General features: G+C 37.7%; 1 protein-coding gene across 4 annotated transcripts in view; it reads right to left on the minus strand.

Moving 5' to 3' along the window:
- WWOX (WW domain containing oxidoreductase) overlaps positions 1-22,086 on the minus strand; it is a 524,293-nt gene that overhangs the window by 385,066 nt on the left and 117,141 nt on the right. For 3 of the 4 annotated variants that reach the window (XM_086757955.1, XM_086757954.1, XM_086757957.1), the window contains exons 7-8: positions 12,888-13,073; positions 8,958-9,222 (exon numbers count right to left, since the gene is read on the minus strand). In XM_086757955.1, the coding sequence (XP_086614081.1) occupies positions 8,958-9,222; positions 12,888-13,073 (451 nt within the window). The remainder of the gene's footprint in view (positions 1-8,957; positions 9,223-12,887; positions 13,074-22,086) is intronic. The other variant, XM_086757956.1, reaches the window with a different exon arrangement.

Below are 22,086 nucleotides of genomic sequence, written 5' to 3' on the forward strand. Positions count from 1 at the left end.
GCAGTGCCTTGTACAATTTGTATTTGGCTGCGCTTAATTTACCTGCTAGCTGTACAGCATAGTAGCTTTAAGTCTGCCCAAAAAGTTAAAAATTACTAACTAGAAAGAGGCTTTAGGGACTACTTTTTTTATAAAAAGTTCTTGAAAACTCATTGCTAGCTAAGAACTCAGGTCTTATTGCTGTGAATATTTGAGACTGTCTTTCTAGAATGCAAGCAACAGATCACTGGATCACTACAAATTGAACTACAGCGCATTGACTCTGCTTTTGATTATAGTTATCTCACTCACAAAAACGTTTTATCTCTATTACTCTCTTGTTATTAAAGAAAATAAAGAATCCCGTGATTTATGTGCTAGCTGGTAACTAAGGAGGTCTGCATCCTATTGTGTTATTTACAACAAACTGTCGAAGTGACCTTGCCCAGGCACACAAATGAGAAACCGTGGGGTCAGAGGCAGGGTTGAGTCGCCTCAGCTGCAGGAACTGTGACCGGAGGGTTCTGGGGTGCAGCGAGGGGCACCCAGAGGGCTCTGGGGTGCAGTGAGGGGCACCCACAGCACTTTGCAACAACACAAAAGGCCATGGAGGACTTTGGGGCACACTTGCATTTATTTGGTCTTCAGCAACACACGGTAATTTCAGCCAACAATCTTCACCGCTAACTAGGCTACAAAGTCAACAGAGATTAAACTCTTATTAGGCAAAAAGTGTAGAATTATTTCTATGAAAATCCCTTTCGTTTACCAGTCCTTCTTAAAATTATAAATATTATTAACATATTTGCATAATCTGGAGACTGTTTAAGAGTGGGCAGAGGAAGGCCAGTAGCAAAGGTCAGAATTACTACCTTAGTTCGGAGACACATTAAGAAGACCTAGGCTGCAAAATATCATAAAACTGTTTTAGGCCACGGCTGCCATTTTCCTATGTTAAAAGCTATGTTTGCATTAGCACCAAATAAATGCATGAAAAAAAAAGGAGAGGCAATCTGTTTCAGTTTTTAAAAAGATCTTCAAGACATTTAAGTTCACTTAGCCTGTTTACACAGGAAATCACTAAATTTTAACCTAGATTATTCCCAGCAAAAGTTAGCATTGTTAGCTAAAGATAGAAAATTAATACAAACATGCATATTTACTTTTGGTTCATACAATTCAAGTATGTAATACATTCAGAAAAGTTCCTCACTGTGTGTTTTCCCTTTCCCAATCTATTATTTTTAACAAAGCCATATGATAAATGCTTTGCTGTTTTCTTAGCAAAGCTTGTCAAAAAAGATTAGATTTAAACTACATAGGCAAAATTTTTTTTGTGTGTGGCCACAAAACCCGAAGTGTTGCAAGCCTGTCTATAACCAGAGTTTTAACAGTATATCTATGTGGCAAAGTAGCATACGCTCACTTTTGAGAGGGAAGAACATATTTCTAATCAGTCAGGAGAAGGAAGGGAGGTCAAGAGGTTGTACATATAAATCCAGAATATGATCTAGTGCTGCTATTAGCTATTTTCTTCCCTGACAAAACAAAATAAAACAGGAAAATAATTTTTCACAGAACACTGAAAATACAGGCACCCATAAGAAGAATCCTTTTTTTTCCCCACAAACTTTAAATTTTCATCCTACTTCAGCATCTTTTTGTAATACTTGTCACTGAACAAAATAATATCTGTACAGCAATATGCAAAATAAATGTAAACACAGAAATCCAAAAACTCTCAGAACCTCAGAATTTCAAGCATTTTGAAAGTACTGAATTTCACTACCTAAGCACCTTAAAAATATCGTTTTTTACAGTCTCCTCAAACCCACAGTTCTAAATTTTAGTCATCTTTGCCCATGGAAAATAGATATCTTACTTGTTTTCAGTTACTGCAGTAGATAATCAATTTTTGTAGCAAATAAAACAAATGATGATGTTTCAGGATGAGAAAGATCTCAAGAACACTACCACAAAGATGAGGTAAATTTCTAACAGTGAGTATAGTAATGACAAAAAAAAAAAAATTAAAGGGACAAAAAAGGCCAAATTATCCTGTTCAGCTGTTTCTGTCATACTGCAACATCTTGCATGTCACCCAAGCACCTCAACACTTGTAATACAACAGAAATTCCTTCCTTATGGTTTCTGAAATATATTGTGAGCAGATCAATGCTGCGTAACACCTTGGAGACACCGTGGCACTTCAGCTGCAGTTTAGCTCTGCAAGTGACGGTGAGTAAAAGAGAAGGAATAAGAATAAGGGAAAAAAGGAACTTGAAATCTTCACTGGAGGACTGCAGAAGAGCACAGGAAAACTACAGTGAGGGAAAGTCTGGGACTTTGCTGAAGGAATAACTTCTGGATGCATCACACCAGAGTGCAAAAATAAAGAATTTACTTTCAAAACCTTTGGTTAAGTACTCATGATTTTATTTGTAATGCAGATTACAGCCACAAATCCAATACCTCACCATTATTCGATAAGGAGGTCTGTTTCTAGACAGTGTAACAATCTGAATCAAGAAACGAAAATAACTGAATGCAAGACCGACTTTCTGCGACTTTCAGAAAGAGATAATATGTTCTATGCTGTAAACTACCTATGTGACTAATCTTTTTCACATTTCAGGCAGGAGATGATAAGATATCAGACAGGGCTGGATGCGAGGTTGCACAGAAGATTAGCATTTGTGGGCAACTCAGACCTGTATGCAGACATTCCACAAGCAGTATACATATAGCTTTCTAATCCAGGAAGGCTTTTTCAGGCTTTTTTGAAAAATATGCTTTTTAATTTCAAAAATTTAATTCAATTACACGTAATATAAAACATTATGGACCAAATGTTTCCTTGCCTTGCAGCCCACATACTTGGCAGGGTATTCTGAAATTATGCAAGAATCTAGAGGGAGAGGAAGAAAGTCCTTACTTCCTCCACAAACTGTAGGACATAATAGAGCTGCTCTACAAACAGCTATGGGGGTGTGTTGGACACAGCAAATTCCATGGCCACCGTCCCCCGCTTCAAGCACCACTCCACAAGCTGAGACCCTGAGCTGTTCTGTTTGGTACATGGATAGGTTTTCATAAAGACTTTCCATTCCTGTGGTGTAGGTTATGTGGGACAGATTTAATTTGCCCTCATATTTCACGCTACATTTATTTTAGCAGGAAGCCAAAATATGTATCAGTTTAATGTAAGTTTGATAATAAAGTAGCTTATATTACATTTTATCACTAGATAGGACACAGAAATTTTAAGTGCATAGAAGAATTTTTGCACCATCCTTCCAAAATGATTAACAACTACTTTGGAGGCATTTCTTTACCATCCTATTACAACCAATCAAAATATTCTTCCACATATGCCTTTTTTCCTTTTACACAATTCAGTCAACTTTAAATAACAGTATTCTCCAAGGAAGCATATGCTATCAGGGTTCAATAAAATAACTGTCCTTCCATGTTACTGAAGCTACAGTCCACAAACCTGTGTGTTAAAAAAGATGCTTAGCATTGCTTTAACACACTTTAGACATTAATCCATAAAACAGGAGCCTTGCACATGTGATTTACACACTCTCTACAGCAACTGCTAATATCCAGCAGATAGTTAGTCCCCTTTCACTCTCCCTTCCTCTTTCACTTCCTGCCCAAAACTCAATTTGAGAAAAGAAACTGTCATTTTGATAAAATCTAAACTGTGAGGCTCTTTTCAAAAAGAACTGCCTGTTGCTTTTCAAGAAACCCCACTGCATTTTCAGGAATGTCTTAGGGAGGAAATACAAGCCAAATCCTACTCTGAAACACACGCATACCCACCCTGCCCATGACTGCTCTTGGAGCTGAACATGCACAGCTGAGGGCAGAATTTGGCCTGAACTGTGAGTTCAGTCATGGAAGCCAACATCAACTCAACACAGCCCACATAGACCTTTGGACAGTAAAAAATGTTTACTTAAGGAGGGAATACTATCCCCAGCTCTAAGGGTGATTTCAGCTTCTTTAGCAAAGAACAGGGGAGAAGGAGAAGTGATGATGAGAGTGCAGGGCCTCTTTTGGGCTTCTATCAAAAGCAAACAGACATGATCATTAGGCAGAAGCAAGTCACTCCTATAGATGCAGGGTCATTTCTTGCCAGAATAGCATTTCTGAGTTGATGTTAGGTGTGAGTGCAAATCATCACATGAAATTTAAATTTAGACACTCCCAACATATGGCAAAAGTAAAACCAGGGAGGTAGTTACAGGCACAGGAGTTTCCGTCTGTCCGTATGAGCACTGCAATACCTGCCAACTACCTAAACCACTCCTGGGATAATGTCAGAAGGACAGGGATTCATTGGCTTATGTAAAACTAAGACATGCAGAACACTTCGGGACTCTTAAAAATATTCCTTATAAATCTCAGTAGTAAATACTTTAAATACAAAATCAAATTCTGAAAACCTCCTATCTTTGGGAGAGGAGGAAAAACTCAAAGAGCAGTTCAAGTATTAGTCCCTATACAGTGAAAAATAAAGGGCAGAATGGTCTTACTGCAGCTAACTGGCTGTTTAAAGGTGACAGGTTGAGCTCTTCTAGTTGTAATTTATATCTCAGCAACAGACCCAATGTTTTATTCACAGCCATTAAAAGGGGTAACACATCTGCTAAAACTCTAGCACAATGGTTGGCTTTGCACTGCAACAGGAAATGTAACTCAATAGTCTCAGAACTTCTACAAACCCTAGCCATTTCTTGATGTAAAAGGATTTGAAAATTCAGTTCACCGAAACATCTGTTAAGCTCTTGCTACTCTAACACATGATATTCTTTCTCATCTGTTACCTGCCAACAAAAATATTTGGTTCTATGTAAGACTATCACAAGTGTGTGATAATGGCACTCTGCTTCTAATTTTATATGCCATTGTACAGTCACAAAATCACCTGGGGGTGACACTAGATAACATACTCAATATAAGGCTGAAACTTACAATAAATTTATTAATTTTCATCTTGTGTATAAATAGTAACAAATCAGATGGGTTCTCTTTCTTTCTTTTTCCTTTATCTTTTTGAAAGTTTGCTCAGGAAAAATTTGACTAAGTTATTTCTTTTGCTTTAAATTAATGCTAGTCAGTTTCCAGTGCTCTACTTAAGAAAAGTACTTCCTGTATATCTATAACCACCAATGATTTAAATATTGTATTATGTTTCAAAAGCTGACCAGACAGCTCTCTGTGATTCAACAGAAGAGTTCACTATAACCAGCACAAATATGCCATCATATAATAAGTTGGGAAAATGTGAAGTTGCATTTCTTCTTGCAGTAAGGTATGATCATTTACAGAAGCAACTAAAATTATGCCTCTAAAAGCCTCACACTTGAAAGACAGACAAACTCTACCTAACTATGTTTGTTCTTTTAGGAAAACCAGATTCTAAGTGATCTGCAATCCTTTTCTTTAAGCAGAAACTTAAAATAGCCTGACTTCATAAAGTGTCCTAATTACTGAAATTAAGTCACAGCAAATAACAGCAAACAGGTAAATAAGAGTGTGACACTAGTCTACTGATTCTCAGTGCTTCAAAAAATAAGCAAAATCTGAACAGCTACCAGCAGTGTCTCCTAAGGTGAATTCTGTCGTGCTGAATATCCCAAGTGCCATACGCCAGAGGCTGCATGACCTCTCCTCAAAATTATGATTCACAGTATGCAATAACATACATTTCTGAATAAACTATAGCATCCTCATCAGCCAAAGCAGAGCTCTTCAACATTCAAGATCTGAACAACTACATTAAAAATATGTATTTCAGACACACAATGAATATTTCTTCATTGTTGGAAACAACAACAAAAAAATAACTACTAAACTGGAACGTAACTGGAACTGTTATGATTTCTAGTAAGTACCACAGAAAAAGATGCCAACTAAGTCACAGGCATGAAGCCTCATTTCTCAGAAACAACTTGCAGCCAGAACAGAACATAAGGACTATATTGTTCTGGAAAAAAAATAGTAGGGAAACAAATGTATTTTCTAATTTTATTCTGCATCTACCTTTGAAGTTTCCAAAAGAGCTGAAACTATGAGTATTATTCTGAGTTACCCACCACTCTCAGAACATCTAGTAAGTCTGTCTTTGTGAAATACAAATTAAAGGTGTAATTATTTTTTATTAGCAGCTTTTACTACAATAATACAAAAAGGTCCCAGTTAGAGTCAGGTATGTGCAGCTGCAATGTGTGTGTCTGCATATATGTGCATGTATCCATACAGACTGCAGGAGCTTCTACAATTCAAAATGTATCAAAAAGCTTCAAACTGACTCCAGAAGGTTAGGGTTAGGAAAAAAAGAAATACAACTGGGTTAGGCTATCCACATACCACAATGCTGCAGCAATTAAAGCTACTGCCTCAAGAGCAGAACTGGAGCAGGCAGATCTGCATGGCACCTTGCCTGAACTGATAAACCTTCCCTCTCTCCCCACAACCTTGACAGGATCTCTGTATTTCAGTTATGGACCCAGCTCAGTTGTAACTACTTCAAATGTTGCTGCGTCATGCTGCATTGTGCAATGCAGACATCCTTCAAAACACAGGAACCTACAGTTCACAACCTTGGGACTGCAGCTGTAAGCTCTAAGATACATGCCCAGTATTCTGACCAAAGCATTCATCTAAACTCTGGAGTGAGCTCCCACCAAAATCGTGAGAGGAATCCACAAAAATATCCTCAACAAAGTCTATTCCAGGTTGGTGACAGCACAATCCCTAAAAAAAGGAGAAGATAATTTGTTCCCCATAAATCTTAAAATTAAATCATAAAACCAAGAAGAACTCTTACACCGATGTTGAGAATTTCAGCTTCGCTTGTTTGCATACACAGGAAGGGGCACTTTTCTGGTTTTACTGGGAATCAAAACATTGGTAAGGTTCAGGGCAGGGGAACATAACAATTCATATCAGAGTATGAGTTATGAAACTGATGCTTACCATCAACACATGTCCTCCATCATAACATTCAACTAACCTCAGTGCAATACATAAAGGCACAGAGGGGCTTATTGAAGCGATCTGGCTTGGACTAGAGTGCACTATTATTCACTGCTGATATTTTTTTGTACTATATTTTGTATTCTCTTTTATGTATCAAGCATAAATAAATAGATACTATTAAAAAATCTATCCATTGTTACAAAGAATTTAAAATTAACTTCAGTGTTTTATTTTGGTCCGTAGAGGGTGAGATTTTCTGAGGAACAAACACAGAAGGTTCCTTTGTGAAAATATGTCAGAGCAAATAAAGTTAACAATTCATAAAAGTTTCACAGACTGGATCCTTTTCATGGGACATTGATAACATTCACTTACCCATTCTCAGGAGAACTTCAAGAATTTGTTTTATAAACTATCCCTAACAGCAGAGACGTGGTTTTAAAGGTCTTGGTCAAAAAACATGCTGTTGAAAGATATTATTACTTGTCTCAAGGTGCCAGAATGCTCACTTACCAATCTCACGGACATAAGTAGGTTTTGCACACGTACAGACTGCAAACTGCAGGCAGAGGTCAGATGTGTGAAGACTCTCCTGACATGTTGTCAGTGCACCACACTGGAGTATTGGTATTTTTGATCAACAGGTCTTACTGAAGAATCAGTATTGTTCAAGAAGCTGTTCATTTTTGGATATGTAAGCAGGGTTTTAAACACTATAAGATGTGTTTTCCACTTACATTAATCCAGTATAAATTAAGATTATTTTCATTATCTCAGTGATAATGAAATGTACAAGCAAACTTTTTTTGCAGCTATACTTTCAAGTTCCACCAGTGATTTGCTCAGCTACTATAGTTTATGCACTAGATTAAGCTACTTAAGAATGCATCCCTCTGCCTCAGCAATTATTCTCTGCTCTTTTTCAAATAAAACCAATTAATTTGGTCTGTATCACTAGCTCAGGGAGACAGTAAGTTATGTCACACCACAACTACTATTGTCAGTGAAGTTTTCTGTAAAAGGGGCCTAGTTTGGGCTTGAACAAATTGCATGGCTAGATAAGTTCTGCAGGGGTATGGATCTTTTCATTTCCCTCATTCTTAGCCACAAACATGCAAGGGAGATCCCCTCTCCCTGCTCCCCTTTTGGGAATACCCTTCTTTGTCAGTGAAAAAAAGGATGAGAAACAGTAAATAAGGTTAAAGGAATCCAGTTCTCTGAAGTAAAAGTCATCCTCTACTTAAAAAAAGACTTCGGATACCATATAAATAACCTGGGTCAGAGGTTCAAGGGATAAGTGTAGCCTCTCCAAGCTCTGGAAATGCTGCAAGTTCTTACGTGTTGAAGCCTCATAATGTTGGCTATGAAAGAACTGCATTGTCTTTCATTACATCATGATCCCAGTCCAAAGTCCAACAGAGACAAAGGGAAAACACTCATTGCCTTCAGTGCTTTATAAGAATAAAGAAAATCATTGGTTTGTTGGTTGTTTTTTTTTTTTTTTAAATATGAATGAAGGTGCTTTTACCACTGAAAGCACTTTCGCTCAACCATTAATAATGTCTGTAGTATCTTTTCTAACTAGGGCATCTGTTTACATAAAAAATGCAGTCAAGTATATTCCACTTAAAAAGGAAACCAATTTTTTTTTATCTCTTATACTGAGCACAGAAATAACTCAAAACTATCCCATACCTAAGACATACATCTACCTTAAGCACATTGAAAATCATATATTCAGACAAGAAAGTCACGCGCTCCGTCTAACAAGGTACCTTTACTGAAGATTGACAAAGTTAATCTAAAATGGTTGGAGAATTATCTTCTAGAGTGCTCGCTATCTTGGCACAATGCTTGTCATTAAAATCAGGGTCATAGTTATAAAAGGCAATAGGTCAAAGCAGATACATACATCTGGATTTTTATAACTCTGCTCCCCTGATTTGAAAAATAAAGATGTGTAAAACACTAAGTCATTCACTTACCATGGATTTGGTGAAAGGTCGAGCCAAGGTAAACAGCAGGGTATACACCCACCAGTTACGATGAATGGAGGAGTAAATCATATTTCCAGGATGGACTGCATTAGACGTCACCCCATGGGGAGAAAGGCGTCGGTTCAGCTCGTTGGAGAACAGTATGTTGCAAAGCTTGGAACGATTGTAGGCCAGCATAGCCCAATACTCCTTCTTAGATGGAGAAAGCAGGCTGAAATCAAGTTTTCCAGAGGAGTCTTTAATTTCTGTAAATCTAAAAACCAGTAAATATGCCTTAGATACTCCACAGTTAATTTCGCTCTCATTAAGAACAACATAAAATGTAGACAACAGAGTAGAACTTGGCCGGAACCAACATAAAACAACAGCTTATTTAGCAGTTGAAAGCATCTACTGGAAATTGCCTGAGACCCAAGGAATAGTCTCATATAATATGGCAGTTAAATTATTGAATAATTAGCAAAAGCAGATAATTAAAACAAGCTAAAAAAAAGGCTTTAATGATTTAAAGGGATTGTATGTAACTTATGAATCACTTTATTTTAAAACCAGAAAAAGATACTGCCATAGAGCCACAAAAGCCCAATTAACTTGGAGGAAATAATGCAGGATAAAATACCTCTGCATTAGAGGCAGAGAAAGCGAGTATCTCTTCATTTCCTCTTCTTCCCTTCCCCTGATTATTTCATCCAGTGTTCACATACTGCACACTTTCATTTAAGTGTTCAAGTAACTATGGCTGAGTCTCACTGCCTCTTAGACTCTTTTTTAGATTAAAAATTGATGAATATAAAGGGGTTATAACCTTGGTAACTTGCCATCAATAGTCTTATATGTTTAAAAGATAAACGTAAACAAAGCCAAAATGAGTTCTGGCAGAGTATAATGTTTTTAAGTATACTCATGGCATGGCTGAACACAAATCAAAGTAACTAGTTGATGTTTTTTAATTGGGTCTGACAGAGTCATTAAACACCAGCTGTTTGGTTCTTTTTTTTTTTTTTTTTTTTAATAACAAAGTAGTGAATGTTCTAAAAGACATTTAGATGAAGTAAAGGAAGTTTCCATACAGCATTTTCCCCCACAGTTCTTACAATTTGATTTATCAATTTGCTGGTATATCTTAATATTAGAAAATACTACTATATTTAGTTACAGATCTATGTTTCACTCAGAAGAGCTGCTTAAAATAAAAAGGCTTTCGCAAGCTCTTTTTAATACTCAGAGTTTTCAGAATCAGCTGGGGAGAACAGGGATAAACATAATTATAGTACACACTAGAAAAATGTTTTAAAATATCTTTACTAATTTTGCATCTCATGCCCAGAAATGAAGAGATCAGCTGGAATTTCTGCATTCATTCTGTGAGCAGAATTATAATACTCACAGAAAAGCAACTAGAGTATTTGAATTCAAGAGGAATCCAGGATGTTCTGTATCTTGCAGAATTAGCCCTTCAATTTCAACAACAAAATTTCCCTTTCATAATTTTCAGTTAGATAAAATACATCTCTGAAATTAACAGGACTATTCTGGGAGGAATTTCCTATAATCATTCCTCAAGTAATCATTTATGACACTAAAAATAATCTATAAATGAAACACTTTGCGTATACTGTGTAATGGAAACACAGTGGCATATTTTGAGTCCAGTCCTGCAAGTGTGCTTATGTGAGTCAATCTTACTTATGTCGGCAATCTCACTGAATTCAGTAGGATAAGGGCTGTACAATCAAATTAACAACACAGAAATAAAGACAGAAGGAAAGTCAACCTACTTATTATTCTGATTTTAATATGATGTGCTTAAAGTACCCAAAAGCTTAATTTAAACAGAATTCACTTGTGCTGAATCCAGAGAAGTAACTAAAAATGAACGAAGAACCAGAGAGGCAAATAAATATTTTGCCTTGGAGCAGTCTAGTGTAATATTTTCTGCAAACATGGGACTTTATTTTTCCCCTAACAGGGGGTCTTGACTCCAGCTAAAAGATCCAGCCAAGGTTTATGGAAGTAATTAGATACCAACACTTCTGTTTTACAACATACTTTAACTCAAGAGTTCTCAAGTAGGTCAGAAAGTACTACTACCCAATAATACCTAATGTCTAAACTAACTTCTTACATCAACTTCTTGCCTTTAAACAGACTGGGGGGAAACAGCAAAATTATTTACAATGATCAGGTTAGGTGTTAAGATATGTCATATTACATGACCTGGACCCCTTCGAAAAGGGGAAATTTACTAGTTGCAATAATTATTTTATTCAAACATAGAATGTTACTTATTTTTTTTTATGGTCTTCTATAAAGCTTGACTGATCTTACTAAGTTAGCAATGAGCACTTTAAAAAATGTTTTCAAAAACACAGATAAGCAGAGATGTGAGCTCTTGTTACACATAGCACTTAATACGGTGAAAAACAAAGATGTCATTTAAAATACTATCAGAGATACAAACTTACAAAGGGGAACAAGCAGCTGACAATTCAACATAATCTCCCATTAAATAACAGCTCATTTATACGTATCCCGTTGTGCCCTCCACATCTGGCAAGTGATTGGAGTTGGCAGATTTATTTCTAGAGCTATCTTGCCTGCCCCACAGTAGCCTCCCTCACTCCTAACAGGACTCTGCTACTTGCTTTCACAAACCTGGTGTGATTTGCAAAGATAAGGATGTCCAGATTTTGTTACCACCTAATTACTAGACATTTCATGTCTTTTAACACCGGGGAGGATTATTACTGGCATTTTCTATAGCTTCCTTTCATTTCAGCCATCATAAATTTAAAATGGTAAAAGTAAATCTATCTGCAGTGTGTCATTTATACCATAAGCCCCTGTGTTTGGAAGTGATAAAGGTTTCAGCCTGACCCTTGGCTGGTCTCTCTCTACCAGGTCCCTGGGGTTACATTTTATGGAAACATGATTAAAAAAATAAGCTTCATTCTGGGTCACTAAAACATTTCAGAAATATGAAGGCAGCAGGGGAAAAAGAGAAAAAAAAACAAAAACAAAAACAAAAAACCTCACACATTCTTCCTTTTGGTTTGCTAGAGCTGTTATTCACGATCAGAAGTGAAATAAAAATCAACAGTAATGTTTAAAGCTGGACATTATAGGTCTAATCCTACAACCCCTGAACTAAATCAAAAGGCAGTAAGTGGTTAGTGCCCACTAAAATTTAGAACTGGGGCATGCATTTTGCGCAAGGAACTTTATTTAGATCAAATTAATCTTTTCAGTTATTAACACAAACACCACAAGCATGTCTGAAATGAGGGACACATCATCAACATCTTTTTTGCCAACTGTACTTCTGGCAGTAGAAAAGACAAGCATTTAAAATTTTAATTAAAAAATTCACCAAAAGAGGCATGGTCAGATTTCTAATATGTATTAACTACACTACTTCCCATTTTACAATTATACAGCTAATGTCTACATTGAATTCCCTAATTTCTCATTACAAAACAATTGGATTTCATCTAGCAGTTTTTAATTGCATTGTTTCTCCTGCTAAAACAACTGCACATTCTTCTTGGTAAGATGTTGAAGTTGTTGAATGACAAATCAATATAGGTCATGCCATTCCGATTTAATCAATTATTATTCCATCTCCTTGCAAAATCAATGAGTGGTCTGAAATGCGGCAAAAATCTGCATTCATACAAAGAATGATCAAAAAATACCTACACGCTGTTATAAAACTAGAACACACGTTATCCAACAACAGAGCCAAATCCAGTAACATCCATGGGCATTAGTAATGCTTCTATTTTTAAAAAGATTATTTAAATGCAAATGCTTCAGAGCAGGGCCTTTGGTTTTCAAAAACTTTAGCAGTCCTGCCATAACCGGTTTATGCTCTAAGGGCTGCAGATTTCAGCTAAACCAAAGGTAACGTTCACCAACCTGTGTGATTCAGAGGACACCATCACAACTCTAGCAGGAGACGACCGGCGTAAAACATCTTCCAGAAGCTGGACAAGATAGAAATGTCCCAAGTGGTTCACCTGGAAGGTGGACTCCAGGCCGTCCTCTGTCAAGCACCAAGGAGCACCAAACACGGCAGCATTGCAGATCAGTATGTGAAGAGGCCTGAATAATCAGAAGTAATTAATAAAACCCAATCAGGTGAAAGAAATCTCAATTAAATACATGCAGGCCATTGTACCCTGTGTGAACTGGGCCAAGGTGTGTATCGGGCGTAGGTGCGAAGGCATGGGCAGGGGCGCGGCTGCAGGGTGGTTCCTGTGAGAAGGAGCTGCCCTGTGCCGGACATGGCCGGTTCCGGCCGGTTCTGCAGCCGCCCCGCCGCAGGGCACGGCTGAGCCCCTCAGCGACAATGATGGCGCCTCGGGGAAAGCGTCTGTTACAAAGGGCAAAACGCCGTGCAGTGCATAGGAGTGAGGGGAAAAACAGTGGAAAAGAGCAGCGTGAACAGCACGGGAGGAGGAGGAGGAGGAGGGAGAGGAGGTGCTCCAGGCGCCGGAGCAGGGATTTCCCTGCAGCCCGGGGCGAGCGCACGCTGGGGCAGGTGGTATCCCGAAGGGCTGCACCCCGTGGAACGGCCCAGTGCTGTAGCAGAGAAGCGTGAGGGGGAACGAGCAGCAGACAGGAGCTGCTGTGTACTGACAACTCGCCATCCTCCTGCCCTGCTCAGGGCCAGGGGAGGCAGAGGAGTTGAGATGAAGGAGCGAAGTTGAGCATGGGGAAAGTGCAGGGAGGGAGACGAAGGTGTCATTTTAATTTTGGGGTTTTTTCCTCACTATACAACAAATCTGCTTTAATCAATGAGCCCACCACAATGTGTCATCTCAAGATGCCTACCAGAGCAAGACTATACAGTTTTTCCACCTTCGTAACAAATACCAAGTAGAATGGTAACACTTTGCATCTCAAGAACCATCAAGGCCATAGCAAACTCCATATGTCTGAACATTCACAACCATCGTATCAGCGGATGGATGGCTGACATGCACGGGCAAGTCACCAGAAACACCTCAGTACTCTCTCTGTTCTCCTAATTGCTAATCAGGAAATAGTTTCCTTCTGGAACATTTAGAAAATAAACTTTTCCTAGGGTCAGAGTAACTCCTGTCACTTTCTTACGTGGGGTACACATTTATTAATGACATCTGCACATCTGGTAGGGGAAAAGTGATTAAGAAACAAGGCCACAATGCAACAAGGCATATGCCCACGTTTTATACTTCTGCAGCTTGTGAGGTATGCTGTTAAAAAATGCAAGTCCATAAAGACTAAGTTGAAATACAGAAACATCCTCCAGAAGCTGTAATCTTTGGCTGAAAAATTGCACACAATACATATGAGATCCTTGAGAGAGAATCCTTCCTCACTGAACTCAGCTAACCCAGTTTAAATAGAAATGCCACGAACTTGAAATGAAGTGTTCCTAATTTGCTTTGCAAAGGGTAAGATTCTAGTAAACTAAGCTACAAAAGAACCTAGACTGTCACATACTTCTCGCATTCAAAAATAAGGTCAAGAAAACTTCAAATTCCTTGATGTCTATACTGTAATCTCAGGACACTACACACCTTGCAGCCTTCCCAACCTCCACAGTGAGATCAAGGACAAACACCCTTTCTGTTCTTTCTTGTCTTTTTTTCAAATCCTTATGAGAGTCAGCAAAGACTCTGGTCCTCAGACCTCAGATGGATCTACATTTGTGAGATTGTTTCATCTCTAAGGAAACCTTGGCACTGATTGTGTATTCTTGTCCTTGAGTCAGTCTGACGCAGTAGACCTCAGCAAGTGTACCTGAGCTGAAAACCTCAGACTTGAGAGTCTGCATCTGGCATCCCTGGCCCTGATATAATTAAATAGGAAAGGTCACCAAAAATAATGACTGTCAAACAAATACCTTTCATTCCTGCGCTAACCATGCACTAATACTTGTGATATCCTAACACCACGATATTAAGATGTCACGTTTGTTTGCTTAACCTGTTCTAGCCTATTATGTCTTTACTGCAATTGGCCAAATCCCACGCTGCAAAATTAACTACCCAACATAAACTCTAATTCTGAAGATAATAAATGAAACATAACAAGGGAAAATTGCTGCTTGCCCTCTGTTATTTTCAAGTATCTCCTCACAGCCCTATGCACAAAAGATGACAGGAGACCCAGAGTCAGATAATTTTCCTGCATAGTTAAAGGACGCATATACTGGAACTCTGAGCATCTGGAAAATGAATTCTGGAAAAGAATGTGAAACATGAAGCCCCAGGTTGTCAAACAAACCTCAGTAATTAGAATCCTTCAGGTATGTTTGAAAACCCCAGATTTTGGTAGCCCAGTTTTAGAAAAAAAAATTTCTGAGGGAATCAAATGCACCTTAGCTGAATACTGAAAGAGCTGCATAATCGTAGACATAAACAGTAAGCTGTATTTCCTTATTAAAATAAATTTCAGCTCCAAGCCCACTGGGAAGTTACCAGTGTAGTCTGCTTTAATAAGAAGTTAACAATCTAATATCTGTACCTGTGCCAATTTCAAAAATTTTAACCAAAATCTTCAGAAGCAGTATGAAACATCTGTGTACTTTGGGAAGCTCATTTTCTCAAGTGCTGAATTTCTGTTTTGCCCTTTGGTCAGTGACACATACACATAATTACATCTTCATACATACTACACTCGCAAAATAAATGGAAGAAAAGGAGGACTGTCCTTTTAAAGGCAAAGTTCTCTCTTGCTGTTCAAACCAAATTTTTCCAGTCTCACTCAACACAGCACGAGCAGGCTATTTCCTAAGATAGGCAGAATCATATTTTTTAAAAGGTACTCGACCTTTTGAGGCATATTTTATCAAAATGTTTTAAACTCGAGTTCATTTTGCCTGTTTGAGATGCATCTGCCAAGAGGGAAACAAAGCCTCGTGAAGTGTCAGAATGCATGTGTGGAAAACTTTGAATGATTCGTCATCTCTTCTGAAAGTTTATGAAAAGCTCTAGCAAGAATTAATTCACAGATTTGTACATCTGGTGGGAAAAAGGAATAAGTTTCTTCCGCATAGATGCAAATGTTGGTACAAAAGCCACCTGTATGAGAATTGCGGCAGATGAGTACAGCAGTAATACAAAAAATACAATCGCCATCCCCTGCAAAACCAAATACGGCACTTTTTTAAAAGATCATAATTCTATTTGAGAATTCTCATATGTACTATGAAGTAACATACCACAGTAAGACAGAAAGGACTCACATATGAAAAAAAACTATATTCCACCTATCCAAATTGTACTATCCTTCATTAATACTAATTACACAATAACTACCAGGGGCAAAATATGCACTCTATACCTAAATCTGTCAGCTCAATTAATTAAAACGATCATTCTAGAATTATAAAACTATAAAATGTAGTCACTTTTGAATTGCCAGGGCATTTAATTGGGTTTTAGAAACGAAAGAAAATTATGCTTCAGCTCTTTTCACAAATTTGTATGTTTCAAGCAACATTTTGTTGTAATTTTTTAAAATAAAAGTAATTAAATTAAACACACTGTAAAGTCAAAAGTATTTACAATATTCTATTAGAAAAATCTGTGAAGAAATATAAAAATAAATACAGAGACATTTAAAACTAATATACTGAAAACATAGTATTAGATTCCCTTTTAAATTCCTTTATTTTTAATTAGTGTTAGTATTTTTAAATGCTTAAAAACTGATTTCTCTAGAAAACACCACAGAAAAGGAATCCAAAGTGTTGTATCAATAGAAGCTGCTGCTGTGCTTCATTTCAGCTGAGAAAGAACCACCTCTCGCATTTGGATTCACGTCTATTAAGCTACCGGTGTCTCTCGTCACATTGCCAACAAAGGTCCAATTACTGAAAATTGTCATGGAAGTTTTTGCGACCTGGACATTTACACACCAGGAAATGAATGAGATTAGCTATGTAACAGCCACCACACCGTTATGAATTCCAGCCACAGATGACAGATTCTAATCTCAATGGTGCAGAGCTCTGTATCACTGCACGTATCATTATGCAGGAACAATTTTTTTAAGATACAGGACCATTCACACCACACATCTGGCACTACAGCTTTGCTTTATGACAGGAGTATTTTTAAGTGATAGCAGAACAATGACCTTGATTTCACAAATTCATTAAAAACACTGCTGTGATCTACTTCAGGCTTCTTCCTGAGCCCAAGGTAAAAAAAAAAATCCATCCTCAGTTTAAAATAGTTTGTATTTCTACATTAAAGGCACATCTAAGGCCAACAAAAAATGTCAGCAGCAAAGGAAAATTTTCTTTAGCGTTTACTCCTGGTATCAACATTACCAAGTTCTCCCTCTAACCACGATGCCTATTTGATATTTCTGGAAACACTGTGGAGTTAAAACCTTGCAGAGTGTTTTGAAAATCTACCCCTGTGTCTCCTTAAAATGTCTTCAGTCGGTGACTTACACCACACCAAGTGAGCTAACGTGGTCTACCATTACAATTTAAGTATGCACTGGGACTTGAGCCTAAGATGCTCCAATCGTAGTGTGTAGTCACTGTTTCTTATCCTTCACAGCATGACTGGGACTTAAGAATGCACTGCTTTAACTGCAAGCTATACAGCAATTCTGGAAAACTCTCACTGGGCTGGAAAGCATAGTTACAATTTAGTGAAAATTAAAAAGCATGTAGAATTAACAAAAACATTCTTAAATGTGACTATCTCATATCTTGTGCGATACATCACTAACCCTTGCACCAAGGCAAGTCATTCAGATCTCCTATGCTGTGCTGAATTCACCATTAGAAGCAACAAAGCAACCCAACTGCTCTGCACTATTTGCAAATGCAGTAAGTGAATACATTAGAGAGATACAGAAATTAAGTTGTTGCTATAAATCAGTTAGATATGAAATTTAATAATCAATTTGTTAGCACCTGATGTAAAGCTCTGATCTGTCAGCAGCCTCCCGAGCTGGCTGCGTGCAGCAGTAGATATTTCCAAGGGAATTAATTACTGATGATTTGCAAAGGTAAGAATAATATTTTTCAACAAATGTAGCCTGCACACGAGGAGGTTAAACAAACACCACCAAAATGTCAGAGTCCTTGGCTTTGGTATTCTCCCATTTCAAATGTAATGAAATAGTTAACCAGAAATTATGCAAAGGGAATACTTTCAAATCTTCCCATGAAGCAGAATGTCACACCATCTGGGGCACTTCTCAAGTGATTTGAAAAGTTCACACTGTTTGGAATTACACAGAAATTCAACAGAAAAGGCCTCACCATATCCCCAAAGTCCCATAAGCAACTGTAGACCTATGTCACGGCCAGTAAAGGCGGCAGAGAGTTGTGACTTTTCTGCCATAAAGAAGCAAAGTCACAGCCCACCGAACTTTTCCATCCCATAAATCTGAACACCCATGTTGCTTTTTTCTCAGAGTTAGAAAATGGTACTGCCTTCTGTGAGGGAATGCCTGCATTCACAAAGGAAATAACCAACACACAAGGCTAGGCTTACGGCTCTCCAGAAAAAGGCTGAATCAAACAACCATCTCCAGGAACTGCTCTGTTTTACACGCAGCACTGAAGGAAAACTGAGCAAGAAGAACATCACAGAATCAGCAGCAGGAAATCTCAGAACCATGTATAATCTAACACCGACCCAAAAATATTTACTTGTTTGATACAAACAAACAAACAAACAAAAGCACTGCTTAATTGGGTGAATTTTGGAAATGAATGCTTAACGTCTGACTTCCCTTTTTAAAAATACATTGACTGAGAAGTCAGCAAAAATACCCTCTATTGGCATCTGTCACCTGACAGAATTGTGGATCCTTGTCAGACAGGCTTCATTTTAAGGCAAGCCACTAACACAGGACTTAGAGCCCTGAGGGATGACCTCCTGCTAGAAGCAAGGAAAATTCTCTCAAATTCATCCTACTGGATTTCTTTGCAGGATTTGACACTGTTGATCAGCAAATACTTCTGCTCCACTTCCAAGAGATTAATGGGAGTGGACTGAAACTGTTCCGCTTCTTCCTTCGTACCAAATACACGGGAATTACTATGAGCAGCTGCCCCTATGTCTTCGTAATTTATCATCTGCATGCTGCCATATAGGTCAACCATCTCTCAATCATCATTCATTACTTCTATAAGAGTTTGAGTATACAGTTTCATAAAATTTGGAGAAGGAACAGAGGTCTCAATAGATTTAGAACTAAACAGAAAACATCCATTAGTCCTGGTTTTCCCTTTATTAGCTTTTCTTACACACATGGGGGGAAAAACCCAACTAAAAACCCTGTATCAACTTACACCACCAGAAATTTGTAAGTTATCTTTCTCTGAAGAAAAATTCTGTCATTTTAGCCCTTAGTAAAACCTGCACTGCCTAAAGCATCTTCTCTCAAAACTGATCCAAGCTGCGATTTCTCCTTCCACTCTTGCATGACTTTCACAAAAACTACAGAGCAGGGAAAGCAGGGATTAGGTTGAATTCGTTGACATGATCTGTCTCCCGCACTTGGCTAATTTATACACTGCAAGTGTACAAATCTGAGAAATCAGGAATGTTTTCATCTACATTTTCTTATTTAGGGTCATTATATCAGTAAATCACTGTATTTTGATAAATTATTACTAATAATGAAGTCAAAATTAGTATTCATACTTGCTTTTAAACATAACTACAAGGCAAGAGGGAAGGAGGAGGAAAAATTATATTTTACAGGTGAGTGGTGGGTTTCTTCCTTCCATTAGGTTTATATCAGGGACTCTCTCACCTTTTGGGGGCCCATTATCCGCAGCTCTGAACTTCTTTTTGCACAGCTATGATCAAACCCTAAATTCCCTCTGGCTGACAGCACACAGTATGCTGAGGGTATTGAAATTAACAACAGGCATCAGTGCTGCTCTTCCCTCACCTCCATGCCTCCTCAGGACCATATTTCACAACAAAACCCATCCAAGAAACCACGTTTTCCTTTCTCAAAGTGTTGCGTCTTTGCTAGTCCTGTATCCCTGGGGACTCAAAATACCTCCATATGTATGGATTTTCAAAGTCCTGGGGCCAGGCTGGGGAAGAAGAGATAGGATAGGGCTCTGTAACTTAATTTCTATGTCTGTTCAATCTTTCAGCATTTCTATTTTGCAGCCTCTTCCCTTTCTCAAGCCCTGGCACAATAAGGGGAGTACTTTGTTCCATTTCTTGTGATGCCTTACAAAGATGTTTTGTTTTGGTTTAAATCTCCCTGATGCTTAGGAGATAGCAGCAACAAAAAGATCCAGAACCTGGTACTTTTCATTCAGCAGCTCATGTAAGGCCACTCGCTACCTCAGAATGGACACACATCTTCTTCAAAATCCAGTAGCAAGCCATGTACACAAGGAGTTACAAATAACCCGGTTGTAACGGAACGTTCATTTTTGCAATAACCATGGAATGATTTGTTGTTTCTGCACATATTCCTAAATTTACACGTTTCATTTGTACACAGTAAGTACTTGTTACAAAAAAAAAAAAGAAAGCTACAACTCACAAGGAAGGTCAATTACTACTTTTATTACATATTTGTGATATTTCCTATTGAAAACAGCTAACTCCTTGGAAAATGTTTTCAGAACCACAGTTGATCATTCAAACAATAAAACACTTCATGCGTTTTGAACATTTCACTTGCCAGTGACAACTCCTTCCTCTGTTTTGCCTAGAGATATATAGAGCTGTAACAGAGTTCAGAAAGCCCCTAGCAGCTGCATGCTGCCATTCAGACCTGAAAGATTCCATGTTGTGATAAAAATTAATGTACTTTGACATCCTCTGGGACTTTTGGTGCCTTGGGAACAGCTAATGAAGAAATACAACCTTTTCAGACTGTAACGCAAATTTTTAGATTCTAAGATTAAGACACATGTGGTACACGTATGGCCTGTCTAAAGTCAGCAGTAAGGCTTCCATACTCCACTGCCAGAAGACTCTGCCTTCATGTGTTTTAATTATCTCCCACAGAAAGTCTTTGACTAAACAGACTAATGCATTTTAATGTATATGTAATTAAATAGCTACTCTTGCCTTATATTTCAGAATTTTCAGAAGACAACATCAATTAAACACAAGGATCATCTTAAACCCCGTTAAGCTATAATGCTGCAAAATCCTTGTTTTATTTGCAATAGAATACATTTTAACCAGGCATATTAAGTCATACATATTTTACTTCCTTAGATACTCAAAATACCCTTCCTAGCTGGTGCATCTTGTGGAAGTCTTTTAGGAAGACAGGACCCCAAGACTTTACGAGCCATTTTAGACTTAGGCATAGACACATGGCTCAAAATGGGAACCAGAACAACCAGCGTGCTGAGCAGAAAACCACTGGAGGATTATCTCGGTATCGTTATTAGGTTACAGTGAAAAGAGTGCAAAGTGTCCAAAGACAAGTGACAAGTTTCCCAATTTTAGACAGCGGAGTTATAGCCATAAAACTATGTAACAAACATCTAACAATCTTTCTGTTAGTAATATGTAAAAACACTTAATATTTTTGCAGATGCAACAATATGTAAAGTTATGGTGAACTGTCAATCCTATCTTTATTTTGATATGGACTTCTACTTAAAAAAAAAAAAAAAGTGTTTTGAGGCAGAACACGATACAGCAGATGAAATGAAAGGTGATCTGGTGAAAACGTCATGATCTCTGCCTCCAGTAAAAGCGGAGAAGGCTTAAGCTTAAGAGATATTTCATTTTAAAAATACTAGAAGCAGTTTTTTGATCCACATGACTTGACATATGCTACCACAATGCAGTAATTGTGTACAAGAGCTTAAAAACAGAAGAAAGAAGAAAAAGAAAAAGAAAAACACAACCAAAAATATTTATGCAGAAAGCCAATCCCTAGGCTTTAATAAGGCACAGTAACACCACAAAGAGAAAAAAAAAAAAAGAAGTTTCACCCTAATATTATTATGTATGTTTCAAATGCAGTCAGCCTTTGATCTTATTTAAATTTAAGATACGTGCTGTCTGCAACAGTAATTTCTAAACTATGCCACAGTAACTTCTAAACTAAGTTTCAATACTTAATTCAATGTGGATATTTTTTGATATCTCAC

This window comes from Chlamydotis macqueenii, chromosome 13 (genome assembly GCF_036417535.1).
Source record: "Chlamydotis macqueenii isolate bChlMac1 chromosome 13, bChlMac1.mat, whole genome shotgun sequence".
NCBI classification, from domain to species: Eukaryota; Metazoa; Chordata; class Aves; order Otidiformes; family Otididae; genus Chlamydotis; species Chlamydotis macqueenii.